Source organism: Poecile atricapillus, chromosome 2 (genome assembly GCF_030490865.1).
Source record: "Poecile atricapillus isolate bPoeAtr1 chromosome 2, bPoeAtr1.hap1, whole genome shotgun sequence".
NCBI classification, from domain to species: Eukaryota; Metazoa; Chordata; class Aves; order Passeriformes; family Paridae; genus Poecile; species Poecile atricapillus.
In genome coordinates this window covers 140,821,789-140,847,589 of record NC_081250.1, presented here as the reverse complement: position 1 = coordinate 140,847,589, position 25,801 = coordinate 140,821,789, and the positions used below count along the sequence as shown (strand labels likewise).

General features: G+C 37.2%; 1 protein-coding gene across 1 annotated transcript in view; it reads right to left on the bottom strand.

Moving 5' to 3' along the window:
* The window catches only part of COL14A1 (collagen type XIV alpha 1 chain), a 118,794-nt gene that overhangs the window by 43,219 nt on the left and 49,774 nt on the right, over window positions 1-25,801 (bottom strand). Inside the window, exons 15-29 of the mRNA XM_058830316.1 lie at window positions 24,895-25,021; window positions 23,802-23,941; window positions 20,656-20,788; window positions 19,444-19,515; window positions 18,710-18,861; window positions 14,890-15,019; window positions 13,752-13,874; window positions 12,241-12,390; window positions 11,472-11,588; window positions 9,528-9,674; window positions 6,759-6,833; window positions 5,298-5,437; window positions 3,996-4,119; window positions 2,305-2,448; window positions 262-426 (exon numbers count right to left, since the gene is read on the bottom strand). Coding sequence (XP_058686299.1) covers window positions 262-426; window positions 2,305-2,448; window positions 3,996-4,119; window positions 5,298-5,437; window positions 6,759-6,833; window positions 9,528-9,674; window positions 11,472-11,588; window positions 12,241-12,390; window positions 13,752-13,874; window positions 14,890-15,019; window positions 18,710-18,861; window positions 19,444-19,515; window positions 20,656-20,788; window positions 23,802-23,941; window positions 24,895-25,021 — 1,939 coding nt within the window. The remainder of the gene's footprint in view (window positions 1-261; window positions 427-2,304; window positions 2,449-3,995; window positions 4,120-5,297; window positions 5,438-6,758; window positions 6,834-9,527; window positions 9,675-11,471; window positions 11,589-12,240; window positions 12,391-13,751; window positions 13,875-14,889; window positions 15,020-18,709; window positions 18,862-19,443; window positions 19,516-20,655; window positions 20,789-23,801; window positions 23,942-24,894; window positions 25,022-25,801) is intronic.

Below are 25,801 nucleotides of genomic sequence, written 5' to 3'. Positions count from 1 at the left end.
TGATTCTGAAATGTCAACATCTGAAATGAGTTTTTGACAACCAATAGCTGTATTCTGGCTTTATAGAAACAGTCATTAATTATTTTGAAGTCACAACATCTTCATGTCCTAATCTTCTGAGGAAATAACATAAGAATTATAGTATCAACAGAAAATTATATTAAAAAGATCAAGAATATGTCTTACTAGAAAATTAATAGCTACAACCCCCCCAGTATTTAGCAGTTATTTTAGAAACAAGCATAAATCAAAATGGCTCACTTGCTGATGCAGTTTCACAAACAAAAGTGATGAGCTCATCTTCAATCTTTATAAATGCATCAAAGTCATCCACGAAGAAGACATGTCTTTCACTGGGCTTGCTGCCAATATTAACTAACTCTGAATAGTCAGCATCAGCCACTCCAATAGCAAAAAAGGTAAAACCTGTAAAACAAAAAACAACACTCCTGTGAGTCACTGATTTTGAGAGTGGAAATACAGTATGAACACGACTGTATTTGCAATGACTCCTTTCCTGATTAAACATGAACATAAACATTAAACTAAAATAAAAGTAAAACATTCTCTGTGAAATATTTCTTCTGGATATTCATGTTTAATTAGTTAATTAAAGTTAAACCTTAAACATTTCTGAACATATATGACTACTGAGTAGTACTCATTTAGCATACGTTTAAATGCTTTTCTAATTTAATTCTATACTGTATTACACAAAAATATCCATGTATCGAGTACAGAATAAATACAAAGTAGAAAAATTAATTTCCTGTAGGTCCTTTACAGATTTTTTTCTGTGCCACGTGTTAGTATATATGATTTCAAGCCAGTGCTGCCTCATGAGTGAACACTGAAATAAATGCATTCTCATTTCATCTGGTTGAATCTGGTCTATATATTCAGCATAAATATTTTTCAAAGTTTGAAAATAGAAGATTTAAATGAAGTGGAAACTGTTTCCTACATGTTTCAGGAGCAACAAAAGAGCCATAAGTTTTTCAGCATTTTCCTTTCCATAAGAGATAAAGGAAAAAACCTATCAGGCTGAATGAAGTTAATGGATATACTGTTCTAGCATGGCTTAGTCACAAATTTATTCCAGTCAAGCAATATTATCTTTAAATTTGAATGAGGACCAGGGGCATTCATCACTTTCTGCAGAACTTTTGGCATAACAAAACTTTGACTTTAATACATCATAACAATGTCTTCATGTCCCGTCCAAGATCAGCCCCTCCTGTGCCGCCTCCATCGCCGATGCCCATCGGTACCTGCTCCAACCCATCTGCAGCCTCACTCACAGCACACTCCAGAGGAAATGGGAGAGGGGAAGTCGTGTGCCACAGCCCAGCAACTGAACCCTCACAAAGTGCCTTCTCCTCTGGAGGTCATTCCCAGTCCAGGAGCTAATAATGCAACTGCAAGACTTTCCTGAGAGATGAACATTTTTTGTTCAGCCTGGACACAAACGCCAATTTATTCACAAACACATGGTTTTGACTGCTACTTCAAACAGGTCATGCAAGCCCACTATTTTGTTATGTGCTTTATTGATGAAGCCACTACACTCAGCATCTACCAACAAAACAAGGAGGCAGCCAAGCTGGACAATTACATTTGGTTTCAGAAATCAGTGAAATACACTGGGAACTTCGTAGCCATCAAAGATAACAGCAAATAAAAGGTGCAAATGTAATTTCTCCTTAGGTCACCTCGCATTAAAAGGAAGATAGGTTTTTTTCCATCCTTTAGTCTTACTCCAGGTGGCACATTGTGCCCTTCGGGTTTTGATACAAACTTCTGCAATAATTAATCCCGTTCTTACACTTAGACTCACAACATGGTGTGGCTGCTTAAAGCTCTGAAATGGAAGCTTTAAAAAATTCCTAGAGGTAATTAGTATAACATAAGAGCAGGTCAGAAACAGTATAAGAATTTTCAATAGACCTCTTGTGTAGAAAACAAAATAGTTCAATTTGCTAATTACCACAAGAGTACACTTTATAGATGACAATCCAGATTCTCAGGATCATATTCCCCAAGTTCTTCATTCTGGGAACAATTCCATTGACTACTACATGATTTTAGCACTGCTGCCAAAATGAAAAATAATTCCAATAATCACCAAAAATATCCAGAACCTAATCATATCCTAGTGATATTCTGTGTTTCTCAGCAATTGCTGTTTTCTTTAAAACTGAAAATCTGGAGCAAAAGCTATCCTTGTCTCATGCCCACACATATGTAGATGCAATTAATGACAAAAAAAGAGCATGTGAATTGTTTTTAAATCACACAATTTACCGTCTAGTTGCATTTCTCTGGAGACTTTGTTCACATCATCCTGTGATCGCCCATCAGTAATGACAACCAAAACCTTTGGGATGCCCCTTCTCATGCCTGACTCTCCTGTAAATAAGATTTCTCGTGCATGTTTAATGGCTTTGCCTGTAACACAAAGATTGACATCGACAGTGATAGCAATCCCATTTCTATTGGCTTCACATATCACATGTTAGACATATATAAAAAGAGAAAAAGACTGTTGTGTCCTGAGTAGTCTGTCAATTTGTTCATTCTGCAGTTATTAAAATCAAGATTAAGAAAAGTTTGATTTTGACTGTAACACTTCAAGTTCCAATGGCTTCAGCCATCCATTTTTCAATGCAGAAGGTGAAGATCGTGAACATGATTTGTGTGGGTGTCCTGGTTTCAGCTGGGATAGACTTAATTTTCTTCTTTATTCTTTACTGTGCTGAGATTTGGACTCCATAGGAGGCTAATGTTGATAATGATGTTTTGGTTGTTGCTAAGCTGTGCTTACCCTGAGTCAAGGACTTTTCAGTGTCTCATTCTGTGCCCCTGAGCAGTTGCACAAGAAGGCTGGAGGAGAGTGTACACAGGACAGTGACCCAAAGTGGCCAAAGGGACACCTGGTACCACAGAATATCCTGCCCAGGATGTTTGCCCCATACTGGGGGAGGTGGCCAGGAGGGGACAATCCCTGCTCCAGAATGGGCTGGGCATCAGTCAGCGGGTGGTGAGCAGCTGTAGTCAGCATCACCTGTTTTTCTTGGGGTTTCTCTCCCTCTATTTGTTATACCCCTTTTAATTACTATTATTATAATTGCATTTTACTTTATTTCAATTATGAAACTGTTGTCTTAGCCCACAGGCTTTACCCTTTTCTCATTCTCCTCCCCATCCCACCAGGGCTAAGGGTGGGCAGTGAGTGAGCACTGTGTGGTATTTAGCTGCTGGCTGGGTTAGAGATAAAAAAACTTTCCTTTTCTGGATCGTAGGGCACTGTCTACATTAACAACTGAGAATGTCATCATAGTAAAAGGAAAATTATTCTGATAATGCTGAAAATGGGTGCAATGCAACAGCTGCAAGAAATTTCTGTGCAGTCTGAAAATATTAAAACATATGGTTTCCAACTAAAACAGATTTTAACCCTTTCAACACTCATCTATAATTTCTTTATATCAGAAAGCTATTTTAAGGATTAATTAAAATGCAACCTTAACATATATCTTTCTCCATTGCAATCTTAAACACCCCACAGAGGTTTAACATCCTGGCTTATAAGCAGACCCTCCACTCTCTCCAGCGTTCTACATGCTCTGCAAGCTCCCTCCCACCCTCTCCCCTTTCTCACTTTTCTGCTCACTTGCCAAGCTGATTTTATATTACTCCCCACTCCACCCTCCACTACCCCCAAATTAATTTGCTTTTGCCCTCCTGCCCTCTCCCTGCCTCCCTGATCCTTGTTCCACTGTTGGTCAGTGGAGTGAATATGCAGCAGTAGGGGCTGAAATGTGTAAACAATAGTTTACAAAGACTTTCTAGAATTTCAGAGCTCAACCTTTCATCTCCAGTGAGGAGATAGCACATTATCACTGCTTTTGCAGTGATTAATTAAACCACTTAGTAAACAGGAAATATTGCTTAGAGAAGCAGGGGGGAAATCTGCATTACAATAACTTTCTCACCTGTTTTTGTATTTCCTCCTTTGTAGGCAATTTGCTGAATAGCTTCAAGAAGAGTCTCTTTTGTTTTGTATGCATTCAATTTAAATTCTGTCCTGGGATCATCACTAAACTGAATTATTGCCACCTGTGCACATAGAAGATATTCATTACAAAAGCACCACCCACCGTGTAAGCAAAAAGTGAATCTGGCCACTTAAAACAAGCATTTATCTTGTAACTTTGCCTCATTCTTAAATTGCAGCCAGAGGTATTTTTTTCTCTTTAAGAGGGCTTTCACTAAATAAAGTTCAGTTTTACTCTCTGAAACCTTGGCAACCGTCTAACTCTTTCTGGTTTCATTTTGCAGCAAACAGTAATACCCACTTTGGCAGAAGCCAAAGCATAATCAAGCCCAAAAGCAAAATCCTGGTTACAGCTGCTCACATGTGTACAGTTATTCATATTCAGAACTGCTGGGACTTAATTCAGTCTCCACAAGTTAATAACTGCACATAAGTAACTTAAGCTAGGGACTGAAGCAGGTAATAGAAAGATTCAGGATTATATTTTGAAATATTGCCTCTGTCAAATATGACACTACTCGAGTTAAAACCCTATATTACAATCCTGTACTCTAAACCCCTAGAACTCACAAAGCATATTCCATAAGCGGTGCTCCTAATTCAGAAGGAACTATCGTGTTTAAACTTGTGACAAAGTTTCTGAAGCACCATTAACTATATTCTGGAAAAATAGCTGTATAGCAAGAAACGGTAAAAACTAAGTATTCTTCAGGGTTTGGACAAGTTAAAATTAACTTCCAGTGAGATTCCAAACCCCGTATTATACAGGTAACACTTAAAACAGTAACATATTCGCCAGTAATATGTTCTGGAGCACCTCTCTAAACAAATACACAAATGGGACATTGAAATCATTGCAATTTTTTTTTTCAAGCACTGTAGGTCCTGTAGAGTGTGTGACTTAAAGTAACAGAACCTTTAATTTTCCTTATCAGTGCCATTTTTAGCTTATTTATAAACATAACAGTGAGTACCAAAAGCATCAACAAACTTAAACGTCATTAGAATTAGAGGAGACTGAAATTACACTTAGCCCTTGTGCTACAAAAATTTGTATTGTGAATTTTAACATATGGTGTGCATAAAAAGTTATTGAAAAAAGATACTGACCTAGAGCAGTTTATATTTTCACAGAACTGTGAAATTATGTCAGTTACTTCTTGATTCATTTAACTTTTGGTCTAGTCTAAAATACCCTGTCAAGTCCCATGCACCCTCCATCTCTGCACAAGTTGATTACCTGTGTTCCATCAGGACCAATCTTATCCAAAGCTCCAACAGTGCTATAGAGAAAGTTAATTATCTTATTGAAATTGTCATCTCCAATACTCCATGACCCATCTACCAGGAATGCCAGATCAGCTTTGGCTGCTTTGCACACTGAGGAAGAAAAGCAAGAAATTTGGAATTAGAGCAATGCCTAAACTCCTCATGAAATCTCATAAATCACTTAAGAAAATGCAACCATCATAAAAAGCCCTTGTTTAATGTTAGCTATTTATGCTTCAGCCAAGAGACCTGCTGGCATTGACTCCAGTGCAGGCGTAGAACCAGCTGAGCTCTGCAAGGGAGAATTGTCTGCACCAATAGATCCTCCCACAGAACACATTTCAGCGGTTCTTCAAAGTCTGGCTAATCATTTCTATTTTTGTTTAGGTTTTTAAGTAAAGTCATACATGAACTTAAACAATGCCAGACTCCTAGCATGACACAGTAAGCTAGACAACAGAATTTCAGCTGTAGAGGAAAACTATGGGAAACTGTTCCATTCAAAAAGTTACTCTAAGGTCTGCAGTGTCTAATGCACTTCAGCTGCAGGGGCAATGCAGGTTTCACCCATCCCATCTTCTTCCATTCTTAGGCAAAATGGCCTGCAAGAGCTGTACTTTTGCTCACACAAGTTGCTCACTCTTCCATGGGAACTGGGAACCTTCAGCACTCCACATAATCCCAGACTATTGCTTGGGGTCAGAAGCAAACTGTCTCAAACCAAAGTTGTATTTGCCAATATATTTCATCTTCATATTTCATCTAAATCCATAGAGTAGGACAAGAAGATGCAAACCAGTGTTTTTCATTTTCTGTTGATTACTCCTTGGATAACAAAAAACCCACGTTACCTACTCCTATGTAGCTCTAAACATACACATACAAGGTCTTTTTCCCCTGTGCTTGTGGATTAAATTCTCAATTTCTACATGTCAGTTTGGTCTACTGACTTCAAGCTGATGTATTTGATCCTTAGTCTCCACCAATAATGCTCCTTTCACAGAAATATTATGAGCCTCTGCACAAAACCCTACACATTCAAATAATAATAAAAGGAAGTCAGCATTTAAAGAGGAGAGTATGAACATGGCCCATACTTTTCACATTACCTAAAGCAGACATATTCAAAAACAATGCTGCTTTTGAAGTTTAATTATCCTAGGATGTCTGCTTCAGTTGCAAAATAAGTATGGTTTAGGAGTTCTGGAAAAAGGAAGTGTCACATATATTAATCACCCTTTCAGCAAATTTTAACAGTACAATAATGATGTCAGATTTTTGGATCATTAAATTTAAGCCAGCTGCTTTAATAGTGTTTCTACAGCAAATGCCTCATGAGATCTGCTCCCCACAGGTCTAAATACCATCAGAAGCAGAAAAACATTGCATTAACACTTTAAAATTACTAAAAACTCACACATGTAGCACTTACCCTCTTTTGCAGGTGGGATTGTAGGTGGTGGAGGGGGTGTTGAAGGTGTTGTTGGTGGTTGAGTAGGAAATGGTACTGGAGAATAAAAGAAGGAATATTCAAACATGCTTAAAAGCCAAATAGCTTTAATAAAAAACATTTTCTACTCATCTCCACATTACAAAAATTCATTATCTCTAATCAATTAGTTAAGCAATTGGAGATAAATGTAGATGAGTGCATGCAAAAAATGTCACTTCAAAGAGAATACAGAGTAAAATTTTGTATACAAAACAATTAATGGCTGTATATTCAGTATGAATGATACAATAATATAACTGAACTGCTACTGGAACTGCCCCTTTCTGAGATTTCCCAGTGTAGTAGACCATATCCCAGCACTATTCATGACCTAGAATCCATAATTCTCTTTGAAAAAGGTCCATGTCCTTTTCCTTTCTCACCAAAAGTCCTCAATAACAGAAAGTAGGTCTTTATTCACCCTGGAAGGAAGAAGACCTTAGTCCTACAATCCAAATTGCAAAGACAGAGAATAAAACCAAGCCAGTTCCTGCACTCAGAGCTGATCACAGTCTGCCCTGATGAAGACTTTTCTGAATTTGGTCAAAGACCTTGCTATGCTTCCAGACAGAGACGCAGCTCTGACCACAACTCTAACAGGACTGTGGCTCTGTTGCCTGCAGCATCTTCTACTAAACAGTTTCTGAAAATGTCCCTCACTCTTCTCCTGAAAACTGACTTTGGAATTCCAGTCTTGCAGAGACCTAGGTGAATATCCAATCACTGACTGTCAGCTTTTCTGAATGCAGCAGTTTTATTTAGTGCCTTTCAATACAGCCCAGCTGAACTTTCAGAGATAAAATGCACATGCATTGACTTCCACAACTCTACAAGAGGAAAAGTTTCCACGTTCATTCAAGGTTTTTTCCTCCATTTTTATTCATAATATAATATGTGGCTTGTTTATAAGAAGCCACAAGTGACAGAACATCGGTCCTTCAAGAAGATTAAACTTTTTATTTGCTGTAACACCTAAGTTACTTTCATAGGCAATGGAAAGAGTTAGATATGGCAACCTGAGAAAAGTAACCTACATTTGGGCAAGATCAGTGCAAACAGGATTCATTACATGGCCACATCTCACTGCAGCTGATGGGTTTTTTTTCAATGCCTTCAGCAACAGAAAGGGCTGGGACTCTGAAACACCTACAAGGAAGCAGTGCCCAGGACCTCCATGGCCACAGCATGACCAGGACCAGACCCATTTAGAAAGGTCACAATTTCTGTGAGGTGACTTGAAAGGCTGCTCTTAGCACCAAAGACTGATCACCCTGAAGACTTTTTCCCTTTAAGGTGAGACAATAATTAATAATTTATCTGCATCACAAACTAATATTCTCAAACAGACAGTCAGGCCAAGGTGTGCTCTCCCTCATGTCTCCTAGCTCACGGAACTGCAGAGTTCACTAAATGCAATTCCCCAAAAACAGGAGAAGCCTGGCTTTCTGTTCACTGCATGGAGAATTGGACAAGGAAAAATTAGAATCATGAACTTGTGCAAGTTTTTCCTATGTGAAACCAAAAATGTGGGAGGAAAAGCAGAACAGTACAAATACTTTCTACCCTGAGAGAAAGAGAACAGCATTGTGGTATACAGCAATATACTATGAGAAGGTGGGTAACACTGAGACTGGAAACGGGCTCAAAGAATGATAAACTATTCATTCTAGTAGTCCCATGTTTCATTTTGAAATATTTTGAATTCATGACAGCAGGATCTTACTTTCATAAACAGCTGCAAGGGTTTTTTTTTTGCCTGTCATGTACAACTGCTAGTAATAATTTAAAAGTCTGTTTGGTCGGTTGGTTTGTTTCAAAATACTTCAATAAATTGTGTTTCGAGGTCCCATTTAACTGTAAATTATTCAAACACTAGTTTATTTTACTAAATAACAAGAGCTGCAGGAACAAAACTTTCTCTGTTTGCTCCATTTTTCTGTTATTTTTCTCAAAAGTCACAGATATTCAGAGTATTCTGATGCCTTAAGTTTAAGCTTTCATGTTTTTCAGATTCTGAGCTACCTAGGTGTGTAGTTTTGAGCTTCACATTCAGTGTTAGTGAGCTCTCTTCACAGAGTAGGTAGACAAAACAATTCCTTTTCTAGCTTGATATCAAGGACTATTGTTACAATTTTCAGGCCCAAAAGCATCAACAATGATGGACTGACGAGAGAAAACAAGAAGGATGGGACTTCGTAATCTGAAGCTGTAACTGGACAATTAAACCCAATAAGCAAATAGACCAAAACTTATAAAAGTGTAAGACTTGCATAAAAGTGTGTGACTGGTCATCCATTTTGTGACCATTTTGGGTCCATCTTGGGTGTAGCCCTGGCCAGGCTCTTGTACTGCCCAAGGTGTATCCTTTAAGGCCTTTTAATAAATACCTACTTCATTCTTAACTCCATCTAGCCTCTGTTCTAGGTCAGCCTTCTCAAGGCATTAATCCAATAGCAGGATTTTTATGAAGAAAACTAAACCAATCCTCCCTGTGTCACTCTCATTAAGAAGTCCAATAGAGTTGTTGAATGTGACTTAACAATTAATTCACAGCAGTGGTGTAAGAATCCTGCACCTCTGTGGAGGAAAAATTAATAGCTCAGATAAAGGAAACTGTAGGAATACCACATGTGTGGACAAAGGCAGAACACAGGAAGCAATTGAGCATTATTGATGCTGACTGAAATCTGTCTCCTCTGTTTTACTCACATGTTGTCTCCATGATGCTCACAGCAGGGCCCTCCAGCTCCTGAAGCTGTGTATGAACACTGATTTTATATTTGGTTCCAGGCATCAGCTCAAAGAAACAATGTCTAGATGTCCCTCCACCAAGATTTACTTCTCGCTTTTTTCCACCTGGAATTACAAGATAAACCATAAAAACTTAATAATGTAATTTAAATCAATTTAAATCATAAATAAGGGTACAAGACAGCATATGAAGGGTAAGAGGTTGACATAAGTTAAGAAACTAAATGCTGCCTTACTTTTGGAAGTTGACCTCTGTGCAGAGGTCTCTATAACATTTCTTTCTTCATACTAAGTAGGAGCTGAGGAATGTGTCAAACATCTTCAGGAAAAAGAGATTCATTTTGCCCCATGCATTGAAGGCAGTAAAAATCACTAACACTGTCATGAATGGGCTTTGGATCTAAATTATCAGTCTAACTAGGAATTGTTGCATTATGTAATTCTATGGTATCCTTCATCTATGCCTCTGGTTTTCAGCATCTCTAATCTGCTTGGTCACAGCGAAAGAGACTGAACTAGATGTCATATTCCAGCTTTCACTCATGACCACTTTACAAAATGGTTAAGGAATAGAATTTACAGAGTTCCAAAACTGATTCTGCCAAATTCTGAATTGGAAATACATTTGCAAGAGAAAAAGGCTGGGTACTGGAAACAGCATAATGTTTTAATAACAAGAAAAATGTTATCACAATTTAAAATCTCCATCAGGAAGAAGTGAAATACAAGCAACTGACCTCACATTTTACAGACTACATAAAAAATGACACTCTTTCAATGCTTATCAGGTGTTACACTAATATAAAAATATTTGATCACTGCCTGAACCAGACACACCCTATTCAACAATCAAATCCCTTCAGGACAGATATTAATAAAGAACATTTATTCGCACTCCAGGTCATTCTGCTCACATTTAGGTGCTTTCAGCTCAGCTAAAACAATTCTGGCAGTTCTATATGAAGAAAGTAGAATGTTGGCTCGCTCCCAGATTAGAGAGATGTTTGTGCTGTCTCGTGTGAGCCAAGATCTCTGCTATCTGAATAGCTTGTCTGTATTTCAGGGCTTCAAATAAACCTTATCACCATCTAGTTGCTCTTCCTCAGAAAGGTCATTACTTTTTTTGCCACAAGATCAGTGTTTTTGTTCACGATATCTTTGACACAGCCCATTAAGTGTCACTAACTGCACTTCTCTCAAGTTATCCAAGGTTTTAATTTGCCGCCAATCAGAAGAGCACTGATGTCTACCTGGGATAAGAGAGCTCGTCTGCACAAATAGTGACTTCTCCATAATGTCTTCTGGCTGCACCTGAGAACCAGTGAGGCTGAAGAGTCTGTAATTTACCCTCTGTATCTGCTGTGCTAAAAGCATCAAGACACCTTGTGTGACTGCATAAAACCGTGCCATATTTATCCATACGAATAACATTGCTACTATAAGATATAATGAAGCATCAGCAGAATGAGAACAAAACTGGACATTGTTCTGATTCTGTGGGCATGGTCTGGATTCATTCAGATGTTTTCTACCCTTCTGCCCTCTTCTGTCTATCCTAATCCTACAGAGCTACTGCTGGTGGTATATTTACAAACTTTGATGTATTCAGTTCATCCTTACCCATGTTCTGTTCCTCACAGCAATGAAAAACTCACCAATCACCTTTCTTCTTCTGACAGGTGAAAGTCCCTGACATAAAATGCACAAGCTGTCAACGTGTTTGACATAAAAGGACAGGGATGCTACTTCCATTCTGAAACTGTCAGCGTGTACACACCTCTCTTCTGTCCACCATTTTCAGTATTTCAGCAGCCTGTCTACAGGTCTAACTGCATGCAGTTTCTATGCAATTCAGTTCCCTGATTGGGCTGTAGCTGCATATCAAATTATTTAGTAACTTACCCTCAAGTGACTCTATAACTACCCTGTAAGCAGTAGCATGACTGTGAAGCTGCCACTGAGCACACAGACTCGTCATGCGGACTTGGTAGGAGTCCAAATTCGTCACACCCAGATACACTGAAAATTAAATATAAAAAACATTAGTTTTATACCTCTAATAAGACATACAAGAAAAAAAAAGACAAAATAATTACAGTGAAACCAGTGCCAATTAATTTTTAACAAGTAATGTCCATACTGCTTAAAAACATCAAGAAAATTTAAAAGAAAAATTTAAAAAAGAAATGAACCTTCAAAACAAAAGTTTAGAACTTTAGGTAAGTTACTTAAAACTAAACAAGGAACACTGCTAAAAGGTTCAGTTATTACAAATAAGTATAGAAGTATCATAATAAGAGTAGTATTTCTGTCAAAATCTAATTTAAATTTGAGCTTTAGCTATATAAAGAGAAAATAATCCTACATATGGAGTTAGAAAAAATATACTAACTAGATTTTCATTAAGGAAATTTACATCTACTACTAGGAAAACATATTTTTTGGCTAATAAATAATATCTGTTTTCTGATTCCTGTTTTGCTAATGTCCAGCAGATTACTTTAAATCTGGTATAGTCTCATAGAAAGAGAGATTTTCATTTCAGGAAAACACAGTTTGGACATTATTGAGAAAGTCTTCCACATGAAAATTTATTCAGGAGGCTTCAGAAAGCCACAGTTGTAAGGAAAACCAGACTGTAGAGATCTGAACAGCATGAAATCATTCTTACAGGTTTTGGCCACGCCTGTTAGGGCATCACTGAAGCCTGTTGAGTATGAAGCAAATACTTTGACACTGTACTCTGTTCCGCTGAAGAGATTTAGAATGAGAATGGTATTAATATCATCCCCTACAAAGGTCTCCAATGCAGGGCCAGGAGCTGCAAAAAATGAAATTAATTAGAAAATAATTTGCTTATCCACTAAATTAGAAAAAAATTACACGTGTTCCTCAAGTTACCGCTATTTTTTGCCTATTTTCTAATTTTTTTTTTTTTTAAACCCTACACAAATACAAAGACATTCTCCTCAATCCTTTCATGGAAAGAAGATACAAGAAACACACTTGGGAAATTCAGCAGTGGGATTCATTAAGGCAGAGCTAGACACTGGCATCTGTTAAGACCTTTTTGTTCTGCTTCAGTGACTTACTACTGCTCTAAAGAGGCAGCCAAATATCTCCCCAGTTTGATTGTGTGCCAGGACCAACAAGGGGGACAGCAGATGCCAGCCAGCACTACAGTCCCTTAGGGCTTCTTATACAACAGCATCATTTAATACTGTGCAAAAATGGTAATGAAAATAGAAAAGAATGAAACTTTCCCAAATCAGAACAGAAACAGCTCCTTCATCACCTCCCCTAGTTGTTCTAGCTACACTTCAGAAACCAGGCAGCAGTATTGTCTTTGGACAGTATTTTAGTCCCTTAATGGTCACACATCTGTAATTTGCTGTCAATAGATGACCCTGGTTTTCTGAAGAAATTTTAAGGATTTTGGATGTGTTGTCAAGATGCAATGTACAGGTGGGAAAAGGATGCAGCACACACAAAATGGACAATGAATAAAACGTCAAGTGTCTGAGAAGAAATGAGAACCTTTTATTGTGAGGGGAAGGAAACTGAAGAACAGGAGAATAAAGAAGAGAGGAACAGGAAAAAAGCAAACAGAGTCTCCGAAACAAAGTCATGATAAAATGAAAAAACACAGATTGAAAGACCTGGGAATAATCAGCCTTAGGATGGGAAGTCTAAGGGGAAATCTACTGATGCCTCTGCCTACCTTATGCAAGGTGGTAGAGAAGCTACGGCCAGAATGTCTTCAGAGGCAAACAGGAAAATGTAGGAGAAAAAAGACAAATTTTGCAGCATAGGAAATTTTTACTATGTATTAGCAAAGACACTTCCAGTGGCAGTAGTCAAAAACTGGGAGAGATGCTTAGAGCAATTTTAAAATCTCCATTCTTGGAGATAATATAAATTCAACTGGCAAGGTCCAGTTCCACTGAAACCTATTCCAAGCTGGCCCTGTTTTTTTCAGGGAGGTGGACCAGATGACCTCCAAATATCCTCTCCAACCTGCATCATTCTACAACTATGAAACTTTCATATTCAAAGACGAGACACCAAATTTAATAACACTTTCAAGGCTGTAACCACAACTAATGTATTTAAGAACAAAATTGAGCAAAAGATGACATTCAGTCAGAAGTGACCACAAAAGAATTCAGTTTAAAAACTCACTGTTGACAGGTTTGTAGACAACTCTGTAACCCATTGTTGCTGAAGGTGGGGCATCCCAGCTGATACGTAATCTGTTGTACCACTCATCAGAGACACGTAAGTTCCTAGGAGCAGACAGGGGCACTGAAAAGAAACCAAACTGGGCTTTTACAAGTTTATCTCATACAAGCTTATACAGAAAAATCAAGATATGCAAATAAAAAGAGTGCGATAGTAATCTCAGATTTACAGGTAAAATTATCAGGATGAAACTCTTAAATTCATCCTTTGCATTACTCTGTGGATTGACCACAAACTTTGATCAACAATGAATTTTTTAATTAATTCCAAACTTTGTACCTACATTTAAAAAAAAATAATATTACTTTTGTTTCCTAAAAATGTAGGGTAATTTAGAGATAATTATGCATTGTATAGTTTCTTCCAATCCAAGTGCACTAAAGTTTTTAATGTATAAATCATGCTCTTTTGAACAATTAATCCTGTAGAATGGAATGAAAGGAATTATTTACAAGTGATTTAAGTCTCTACACAAATAGCACTTCAATTAAGACTAATTATGTAAATTAGGAGAACAATTCAATGAAATTATACTATCATGACTACAAGTGCACAATGGAAGGATTTTTTACAATATACAGTAGAGAGGAAGTTTAAGCTACAGCTGAGTAATCTTTTGGTACTTGGTCAGAACTCTGGAGATAATGCAATCACTTTTAGAAAAAGTTCAGCAGCATTTCTAATGACCCTTAGAAAGCAGTAATCTCATACAAAAGAAAATCTAACAGTACAATGGTTGGTTTGATACCATCTCAGCAGGCTTTGTTTACTTTTTCTCTGTATTAGTTGGCTTGCCCTTGGTGGGCTAGCTACCAAGCATTTACCAGCTTTATTACTGAACAAGTTTCTGCAAACTCAGAGTATTTGAATATAGAATACAGCTTGTCTGTTAGAAGAAACCCATTGTTTATAAATCAATCAACTGAGATTAATTTAAATTTCAAGTCATATAAGTCATGCAAAATAAGCCCACATTTATACTAAAATACATTCCTACAGCCAAGGGAAAAAGGCCACAAAGAGTAAGTCTTTATTCTTGCATATCCTGACCAAAGACAGGCAGAAAGTCTGTACTTACAAGTTTTTCCAGGAGCTGAGACACTGATTCCTTCCCCATCAGAATAGATGGGGGTTATGGTAACTTTGTATTCTGTATCAGACAGCAGAGGATGAAGTAGAAGAGTGTTTTGTCTGCCAGGCACCATTACCTGGAGGGTCAGAAAATGCAGAAGCAGTCAAGCTTCATGACTAGAGCCAAACCACTTTATCTTACATAGTCTCTGACAACACATTCCACTAGCATTGCTGTATAGCTTGTGTTTTCAAATATTATTGATGCTCTACAGTAAAATAAAATCACTACATTATCCACCCTTTTAACAGATCTACTGTTATACCAAAACAAAATAAAATAAAAAATGTTTCTGTGGGATAACACTATATTGTATTAAACCTATGAGCCACTACAGGTCCATAAACCACTGGTACTGTTTGGTCATAAATACTTAATACTTTACTTTTACTGTATAGACAAAATACATCCTCTTGATGTATTTCTCCTGGACAAATTTAGATTTTCTGAAACTCAGTGATAAAGGCTGATTGTTTTGTTCTTCAGAGACAAAAAATCCTCCTTCCCTGGGAGGAAGAAAAATCTGGTTATGAGATCTGGAAGTATTGAACTGAGCAAGCAGGAATAAGATACGTTTGTCTTGTCTGCATCTAGTCTGGAGACCAGCAAAGAAAGTATCTATTTAGGAGAGGAAGTAAGATGACATCCCACAGGTACCACAGGATCCCAAACTGCCATGAAACATGGAAGATCTGCAAGAAAAATTCAACCAGGCAACCTGGCAGTAGAGCAACTGTAGAAGTTCCTCTGAGCAGCTCTTGGCTCTAGATTACATGTTTCAGCCTGCTGAATTAAGCACAGTGAAAGGCTTCCCTATAAGCAGCTAGTTCTAAAACTCTTCAACAGATTATTGTATTTTAGCCAGAGCCTCAAAAACCAGTATCATGATAGTGGTGGCAGGAGCGTCAAACAAAGCCTTACAATTGATTAACTTGCCAGTAAAATTAAATCACAGAGAGCCTCAAAAACCTGTATGGGAGCCACTTATATCCCATGGTATGGGCGTGGTAAAAAAGAGAAACTAGTCCTGTGTTTCCTGGGCAGAGACCTGTGCTCTGAAGTGATGCTGTGGGAAGCAAATCCCAAGGCCCAACATCACATTTTGGACATTCCCTGGCTGATGTCCACTGCATGAATCTATCACCTGAGCCAGCAGCTACATGTATTTGGCAAGAAGTTGAGAGAAGCATAAGCCCTTCGAACTCACGGGGGAAAAGCAGAAAGTCTATAAAGGTGTTTTGCTGTTTCAAAGAAGACTGATGCATGTGATGACGGCAAAGTATTGAAGCATATGCTCAAGAATGGTCTCACCAGTTTAACACTCCAGGACACATTCAAACTACTTCTAGTTTTGGCAAGTGATAGAAAGAAGGAAATTTATCTAGTGCATAAGGTGTTGAGACTTGTCAAAGTGCTTTCTTTGATCAAAAGTGAACTTAAGCCATTAATAAATGTTCTTGAAAGGTTTCCATGTTCCTCTTCCATACACACGCACTCAAAACACAAATTAAGTTTCTGAAAAAAATCCAATGAATTTTTTAAGTTTTTTAGAATAGTGGATGCAAGCATTGAAAACGTTCTCCTCTCCATATGTGCATAATCTTCCACAGATCAATATAACTCTAAGCAGTGAGAAGCATTTTTGGCTTTAAAGAAGGAAAAAATTTGATCTTTCCAGTATGTACAGCACACCCAAGAACATACATGCAACTTGGAGCTTGACCCTTCTGCATTCTATTACATTTTCTAGTCCCTGATTTTCAGCCAATTGCATCAAGAATTATAAAGCTTATTAGTATTTTCATGGAAAGGGAGGAGTTACTGAAACTTTATCACTGAAATCAGAGCCAAAAGACTTAAGCACTCACCACAGAACTGTCACGCTATAGCACATGTAAGCCCAAATTCCACAAAACTTTTGAGTTCTGCATACAAAAATGTACTCAAGCATATAAACATTCCCCTAAAATTGAACATCTGTGTTGTTTTATTGACATCTGTTGTGCACCTCCCAGGTGCTTGAAGCCACATGATAAAATACACTCCTTCAATTAAAATGTGCCTAATTCTTAGTATAATCTTACATAATTTCTTTTCCAGTAAAGTATTTATCCATGTGATTAATTTCAAAGATGAAAGGTGGTTAATCTGTTTGCTGAATTGTGGCCAAAGCTAATATGACTTGAGAGTGTACTTAAAATTAAATAATTTATGAGAATAGAGCCAAGATATCTACCAAATTGTACAGTTTTATTATTTCATTTAATGAAGGTTTGAGTCAACTCTAATATCCTTCTGATAGCCACAATTTTAATACCTTCCCTACAGTTTAAATTTCATTTTAACATAATAGTCAGTGAATAGTAAAGCAGAATGACATTTATACCATCCAACTGAACTAGAGAGCTGAAACAGTAAATCTGGGATCTGAACTTCAGAAAATCTGGGTTATTCTCAGAAGAACAGTACAATTTGTGCCATTATCCTGTGAAAGTTTTCCATTTTATTATATAGTACCCTAACATATAGTTGAGGCAAGTTCATAGAGAGTGTTTCCTAATCCAAAAGGACACCACTACACTGAAAATTCATCTTCAGGTCATAGTTGAAATAGGTGGCTAAAAAGTACATTTACAGCAGGGTATCATAAAAGATGAATAAAATTGAAATGGAAAAAGACAGATTCATATTTTCCTAGAAAAAATATATTCAGCTCCTTATTGATAGAGGGCTAAAAATGTCAACTGCTAAACATCAAAAAGAATAACCCATATTTTTGATATAACTGCCATATGAAAAGAAGTGACTCAAGTGGCAGACACAGAGGAAGAATAAGGAATATTTTTGCATTCTGAGCTATTAACTAAGGAAATAACCTTGAAATATACAATATAATCTTTTACATGTAACTACATGAAGCCATCCCAAAATTTTATAACAGATTTTGCAGAAACCAAGCACAACAATACTAATTTTTTCCCAATTTAATAATAATTTTTAAAAAAGGCACTTAGCCTAGCTGAATTCTGAAAGTATCTCAAAAATTGTGAAGTGTTAAAATAATGGAGCTCAGGCTTCTTTTTTGCAGAGAAGGGTGTGTGTTTTCATTTGTTTGCTATATGCTCAAAAGAGTACAGGGAATACTCTTCATACTTTCAAATATTTTCCAAAATCTTAATGACCATAATTTTTTCTTTGTAGAACAACTTTAATCTTGATCATCACTTGGCACTGGAAAAATAACAAACATTCTCGGGCACTTAGATTTAAAAGTGCTATCCATATTGTGACACATTTGGGTTAATGAGAAATATGAAAACTCAGCATTTGAACTTCAATTTCATTGCTGTAGCATGAGGAGAGCAAGAGGAAGAGAAGACGTAAAATTTCTGAAGGAAAACAAAAATTTCTTAAGACTGTCCTGTACAAACATTTAAAACACAATCTCAGGACAGAAAAATTAATGAAATTAAAAATAAAAACCCAACTTGGATAAATTTAAAAAATAGAGGAAGAAAAAGACAGCCAGCTCCTCTTTAAACTGTGAGTTCATTAAACATCTGTGTGACTGTTCTTGATCCTACATTTGACTGCTCTTGCCCGCAGTGCAGCAGGTGCTCCACAATTAGATTTTTGAAGTTCAAGCTCAGAGTAATATCAAATACAGATCCTTTACTAATTGCAACAAAACTGTCATATAAGAAGATATCATGTTTTAGCAATTATTAAACAAGCTTATGAAGCCAATAACAAAACCCATACAGACCATTCTTACCGCCTCCTCAGCACGGTCACCTTCTGCAGTGAGATAGGTCACTCTGAACTGCTGAACACTGTAGTCAGAAATGTCCCATGTCACCCTCAGACTTGAGGTTGTTTCATCATCTATAAATAGATTTCTGACTCCTGTTCGGAAAACTAAGTCCAGAAATATTTAATTAATATTTTCTCAATTGTATTTTTTTATTTAATATAATTTTTATATTGTGCTGATTATCATCAAGTAGCTGTAAGCTCTATTGAAGAGCTTGGTGGCTCTGAAGACTCACACTGGGGAAAACCATACAGTTCAGTCCTATTTGGGCTTAGTAACATAAAAACTGTAAGCAATTATTAAAATAATAGTTATCCTGTACTTCTCTTAACATATAATATTCCATCTGCTCTGTTTATCCTACTCAGGTTATGGATCTTTAAAATAATCCAAGGTAAAATGCTACAGAAGATAAATAACCCAGAAATGTTGTTCCTTAAGAGTCAATTGTCTAATTACAGGGAAAAGAAAGAGAACACTCAAAACTAAACTAAATTCTTGAAAGTTTCCAAGCTCACATTTATTAAGGGAAAGATAAATTCTAGGTGAATTTTCAAAATTAGTCTCTGTACTCCTAAGTAATACCATTGTAGTATCACAGGCCTGCCCCCAGCCCTGGAGGTGCCTGTGGGGAGCCTGAGTGCTCTGCACCCAGCATTTAAAGTGCTGGCATTTGCTCTGCTCACCTGCTGTGGTGGGCTCAGAGGTGGTGGCACTGGTGGTGGCCACCGTGGTAGGTACTGTGGTAGCACTTGCAGCTGAAAAAACAGGACTTGGATCACTAACAGCTCAACAAAACATGGAAATCACAGTATTTTCCTTGTATGCCCAACTATGACAATGAAACTATGTGCTCACACCTACAAGTATTCCACACACTTCAGACATTTCAGAGACTACAAGGGAATTATTCATTTAGTTTACTTTAGGCATATATATTTGCAGGATTACCACTTAGATCTGCAGATAAGACAAAATCATAAACTGTATAATCAAATAAGAATGCATATATTTTAACAGATTTCTGGTTGAACAGACAATAGACTTCCACTTTGAACATTTGTTAAGGTTGCCAGATCAATTAAATTGAAAGTTTTTTAAGGGTATTTTGCTTCTGTCCAAGTAAAAAATAGAAAGTACATTCAGCAACACTGGGTAGTATCAGTATCATTTGGATGGGTATGGGCTTCTTGTCTTAATAGAAGATTTAGACTTAAGCCTGAAGTTAAATTACTAAAGACAAATAAATTTTAGAATTTACACATAAGAAATATAGTTGTTTACTTATCCAAGTAATTATCCATAAAAAGAGAATAGAACAATCTTCCTGAAATACAGGCCACTGTTTTGACAATAAGCTATAAAATAAGCTGGACATGATTATCAAATTTTATCTTTGTTACTTTCATGTCAATGTCACAGGAGGCCTGTGTAAGCTTTTTGGACCATTATTTCAGCCAAGAGTGAATTCACCTCTAGTGAGTATAAATTACATAAATAAGAAAAGGTCATATTGAAAATGACAAACATCTCAAGTGAAATTCCTTATTTACTTTAAAACATTTTACACACATCCCTTCCAAAATCTGATGGATCTTCTCATAAGGAACCCTGTTCAAAGACTAAATATTAATATGAAGGGTGGAAGAATATCTACCCAGATCCAAAGGTTATGAATACCACAGCTCAGATAGGGAGCCAAACCACTATTTTGATTCAATACTACATAATATTAAATAGGAAAAGCAAAAACTAGTCAGCAAAGCCCTACTGCTAAACCACCACATTCTTCAATGTTATAGCTACCCAAGATGAACTATGTTTTATATATAAGATATATGCCTCAAATTTAAATCGCTTAAACATTTTTTATAATTACAGTCAAGAGTTTGTCTTACATGTAGCTCCAAGAATAGCAACAACTTCGCTTTCACTGTCATCTTCAAAAACTGCCAGCAGAGAAACTTCATATTCTGTGTCGGGCAACAGACCCTCTATAACATGACTGTCTGCATCTCCATTTATGACAACCTAAGTTACACAGCAAGATTGAAGAATATCAGTTCTGCATCTGATTATTTTACATTAATTGAAATGAATGAAATAAGGAAAATTGATTCTCCTTTAAAATAAATTAAATCTACATTCAGTTCTGCCCAAAAAATGTATTAATATCACAGAGTACATCTGGAAAAAACACTTAAGAATATTTAAAATGTATAGTATTATGCTTTCACTCAAAGCTAATTAATTTCTTAAGCCGACAATATGCTTTTGGTTTTTTTAAAAAATCACTACAATTCAAAATATTTATCAACAAAAACATAACGGAATAGATTAACTTCCATTTATATTTCCATTTATATTCTACTATACTACTATTCAAACATTGTTACGAAAAATGTATTCATCCTTAAAAAAGGCTGTTTCAATACCAGAACTGTAATCTCAGTTATGGTTGCACACTTCTGAATGGAACTTGAAAGAACACGTGCTTCAGACTTGAGGATTAAGAGATGTGCTGATGATTAGTTTGCTATATGGTGTAAAGTTTAAATAGTAATTTTCCTCATTTCTAGCTATGACAGCAGCAGAAGATTGATGTGCAATGTGAACTGTAAGCAGGTTTCACTTCAGATTTTTGTGTGTTTCATTTATTTTATTGGAAGGGATCACCAGATGGGGAGGAGCTGGAACGAAGGGGAAGGTGCAGGAGCCTGAGCAGTAATTCTGGGCTGGCCAGTTTTGGGAATAGTTTTCAGGTTACACAAACAGATGCTACAATAAAACAGCCTTTCTCTGGGTTAACATAGACAAGTTTTCAAAGGTGATCACTGTAATACTCAACATCAAAGTTGGACTTCTAATGGAAATCAAAAAATAGATGTCCTGTGAAAAATCTGCCACAGAGGTTTTCAGAAACAGTGAACCAGTCATTTTTTTAACTACCACAGGAGATTTCCTGAGTTGGTCCTGAGGAAAAAGGAGCCATAACACAATCACAGACCTTCTGAACTCAAATACAAAAAACAAAAGCAGAAAGAAATTAATTGGGGCCATGCCTTCTACAACTATCAAGTAATGAATTAGGCATCCCATGCTGCTCACTTTCTGGCACAGATTTTCTTGGGAAAAGTTCAGAAACAAGCTTTGAGTGAACCTAGCTGTATACCAAGTAGATTAATGTAATGCCTTCCTTTTCAACTCTCCCGTGCTTCCAGTTGTGTATCAAATCATTATAAAATATCTATGCATAATTACTCTCTCACTCTTTGGCATACTTTCTGAAGCATCGCTTCCTGCACCCTCTCCTCCCTGCTAATGTAGCCTACAAAACACAACACAAAGTGCTGGACTTTCAAGTGGGCAGGACAAATAGCAGCAACAAGCACACGAGTGCAACAGCATGCCTTCTCTACTTCAACCTAGCAATAAAAGGTCTGTCTTAAATTTATTCTGGCTTTTTAGTGCTAACACCCGACTGCACGCTCTTCTCACCCATCAGCAGAGTGGGTGAAGTGAGATGAGAGGTGTGTGATTAACCACTGTCCCCTGACCCCTCTCAGCTAATTGGCAAGTTGGGTCTTGGGAGAAGAACAAGGGAGTGCATGTCCTTTGTCTGCATGACTGATCACTTAGCTGGGAAAGGAGCTTAAAGAGGCAACAGCCCCGAGGTATTGTGCTATCCTAGGCCTGACCCCATTAGAGAGGTCATGCAAGGAGAACAAGAAAGCAGCTTGGGCATTTTTAATATTTCAACATTCTAAAATATTAGTGCCTCCAGCAGTTCTTTGTGAATACAGTGTGCAAGCAGAACCTTAGGAGTTCAAATACTTCTCGATAATTTATTCTCACACTGAAAGAATACAGATACCTCAAATTTTGCTTAAAAATGTGACTTAAGGGTTTTCACTGGCAGCTATTCACTGGAACTGAAATAGAAACAAATCAGTTTATATATTACAGAAGAAACTGCTAGTGGATGACCTGTGTCCACTCACTCATCTGCCAACTCCTTTTCCTTGCTCACTCCTCTAATTTCTCTCTTTCTTGCATGACTACCTCTCACTAGGTGAAAGGGAGGAAAAGAATCCAGCTAAGCTAAATTTATAGAAAAAAATGACACATAACCTAAGCTAAAATGACTGCTTTCTGCCCTAATGGATGACAAAATAATTCATGAAACCTAGGGCCAGGTGGGAAATGTCATCTTTCCCCCTGAGTTCTGTACCCAGATAAGCAGTTTACAGATGTGGCTTCTTCACACACTGCTGATGCCAAGAGAACAAGATGTTTGGGAGTCACTAAAGACTGAGAAGTACAAAAGAAGCCAAAATAATGAGTTAATAAATAAAGAAAAAGAGGAAATGAGACAGACTATGAAAATTTGGGAGACGAGAGGAAGTGTCTGTCTTTCTATTTCGGAAAAGAAAATCAAAAAGGAAAAGCTAAGAGGATGAAAATAATTTAAAGATTTAGACTGATGCAAAGGGTACTATGGACAAGATGTACAAGGGTTTCATGCAAAAAATACAGCATAAGAGGGGAAAAAAGAGAAAACTAAGAGGAATAGATGAAAAATCTAATAAATTTACTATGTGTACACTTTTTCCTTTAATGTTTTCCTTTAATGTTACTTAATAAGGCTTCAGAGGCAAATTTATTCAGGACAGCACATTAGACAAATTTGGAACTTTATGTGAGGATATCACTCCTCTGGCTCAGTTATCATCATCACCTTCACATCAAAGTGAAAAAAATGAACCTCTAAAAACTGAAGTGGCCCCAAACAACAATGCTAGTTCTATGGCTGTTGGCACATTACAGATGAGATTGACTACTCACAAAATATCTCTTCTTTCCCTAGTTCCTCTTCAAAATAAAACTGGAATATTGGTTTAATTTTTGTTTAGAGAGCTTTGCAGTGGGGCAGATTTTTCTGTAAGTCAATTTGCCATATTTAATTAACAAATGTTGCTGCACAGTTGTCCTTAGCATGGAATTCTCCCCCCTTTTCACCCCTCAGAATGTCAAGGCAACTTACCTCCTCAGATTCTCCCCCATCCAAAGGAATCCATGCCAATCTATAAAAAGCAATATCTGATGAGGTGGGCTTCCAGCTGACCCTGAGACTATCTGTTGATGCTTCATCAATTTCCAAATGCTGGGGAGCTGGAACTCTTTCTGGAGAATATTACACACAAGAAAAGTGAGTGAATTTTGCTCTGATATTTGCACAGATGTCAACATTAGGCACATACCATTTTACTTGCAGTTTCTTGAAAGAGTGTAACATGGGAGGCAGACAACAAAGGCACTACAGAATTCTTTGCCCACTTATTTATTCTTAGGGAAGTAGTTCTGTAGTTTGAGGAAGGCAATAGACTATTCTAACTGGACAGGACTCCTTGTCCTCTCTCCACTGAAGGAGCTGCATGCCACCCTAAGTCCATCTCCTTTGCTCAGAGCCCTGTGCACCAGGCTCTTTTCTTGTACCACAAAGCAAAATCCCAGTCTCTGCCCTTTCCAGACTCTCTGTGCATTTCCATTTACACTTTGCATGTGTCAACATCTTGCTCCATACATGTATGCTCTCCCTTACTCTTCCACCTCATCTTTCTCTTTTCTCCCCTTCCTCCTTTCTCTTCCCATGGTTGGAAAGCATTCATATGCATCATCAGCCATTAGTTTAATGCAGAACTAGTTGCAGAAACTATAACTGAGTTAAACAAACTACAGGAACTTTCAACGTCTTCCATTTTTCCTTTTGATGTAGTTCCTCTGTATGCATATAAGGTTCTAACCTCTAGTGCCTGGATAGTTCAGTGTTTAAATGTGTGATTCAAAACTCATCACACTTCATCTGGAGATACAAATGCCATCATATAGAATAATGTTTCAGAAAGCTGTGGACATGTTTTCATGATGTCAAGAGATTACTCATGCAAGTAAAGAGGCAATTGGCCCCATAGTAAGGGATCAAAGAAGCCAAAAACACCAATGAAAATAACAGAAAGCATTCTATATATCTGAATTCACAGCCAGAGACCTTTGCTGTAACTAATCTTACTTTCCAGTAACGTAAGAGAGTATAACATTTCTTCTTGGAAAGCCTTCAGAAGTTCAGCAACACTTACTTGTGGTAAAGCTGCCAGTAAGTGGTTCAGATTGTCCCTCATCATACAGGGAGAAAATAGCAACAGTATACTCTGTAAGGGGTGCCAAACTTTTCAGAGTATGGGTTGAAACACGACCAACTTCCACCTAGAGGAAGCATAATTTGCAGTAGATATTGACCATACAATACATTATCAGTGCATGAAATTCTTCTGGGTAATAATGATACAGAAGGAGAATGTCATGCAATTAGTAAAGAAATTCAGTGAAACTATGAATAAGTATAAACTCAGGTCCATCAAAGCTGAAACAACCAGTTACAATAGACAAATTACAAAACATGAGAATTTTGAACTTAGGGCAAACCATGGAAAAGAAGAATTCAACCTTGGTAGGCCCAGCTCTCCAGCTAACATCAGTACTGCATGTTCAGGAATCCAGAAGAGGAAGGAGCTTTTCAGGCTATTTAATCCAACCCCTTATCATGGACAATCACTACATAAAACCTTTAAGTTTAACATTTGTCAAGAGACAGATGAGGGATTCATCTGGTCTCTCTCCAGGCAGCAGTTAGGTGACTTTGCCAGGCACATAAAACTCAAAGCTGTATAAACAATTTATCAGTCCAACTATTCAGTGCCACATTAGCTCAGCACTGCAGGGAAAATGCCACCAGTGCAGAGCAAACAAAAACATGCCACCTGTTCTTTGAACAGACAGAGGAAAAGTGAACTGAACATTCACTCACATTACAATGTTTACTAGGCTGAGCCTGAGATGTTCAAACACCAGTCAGGCACATTGTCTTTATTAAGAGAATCAACAGGAAGAAGTCAAATGATTTCTAATTTAAATTTTAAGGGATCTAGCAGAAAGAAGAGAAACAAGACATTTCACATGTATTCTTCCTTCTAAAGCTGGGAGCAG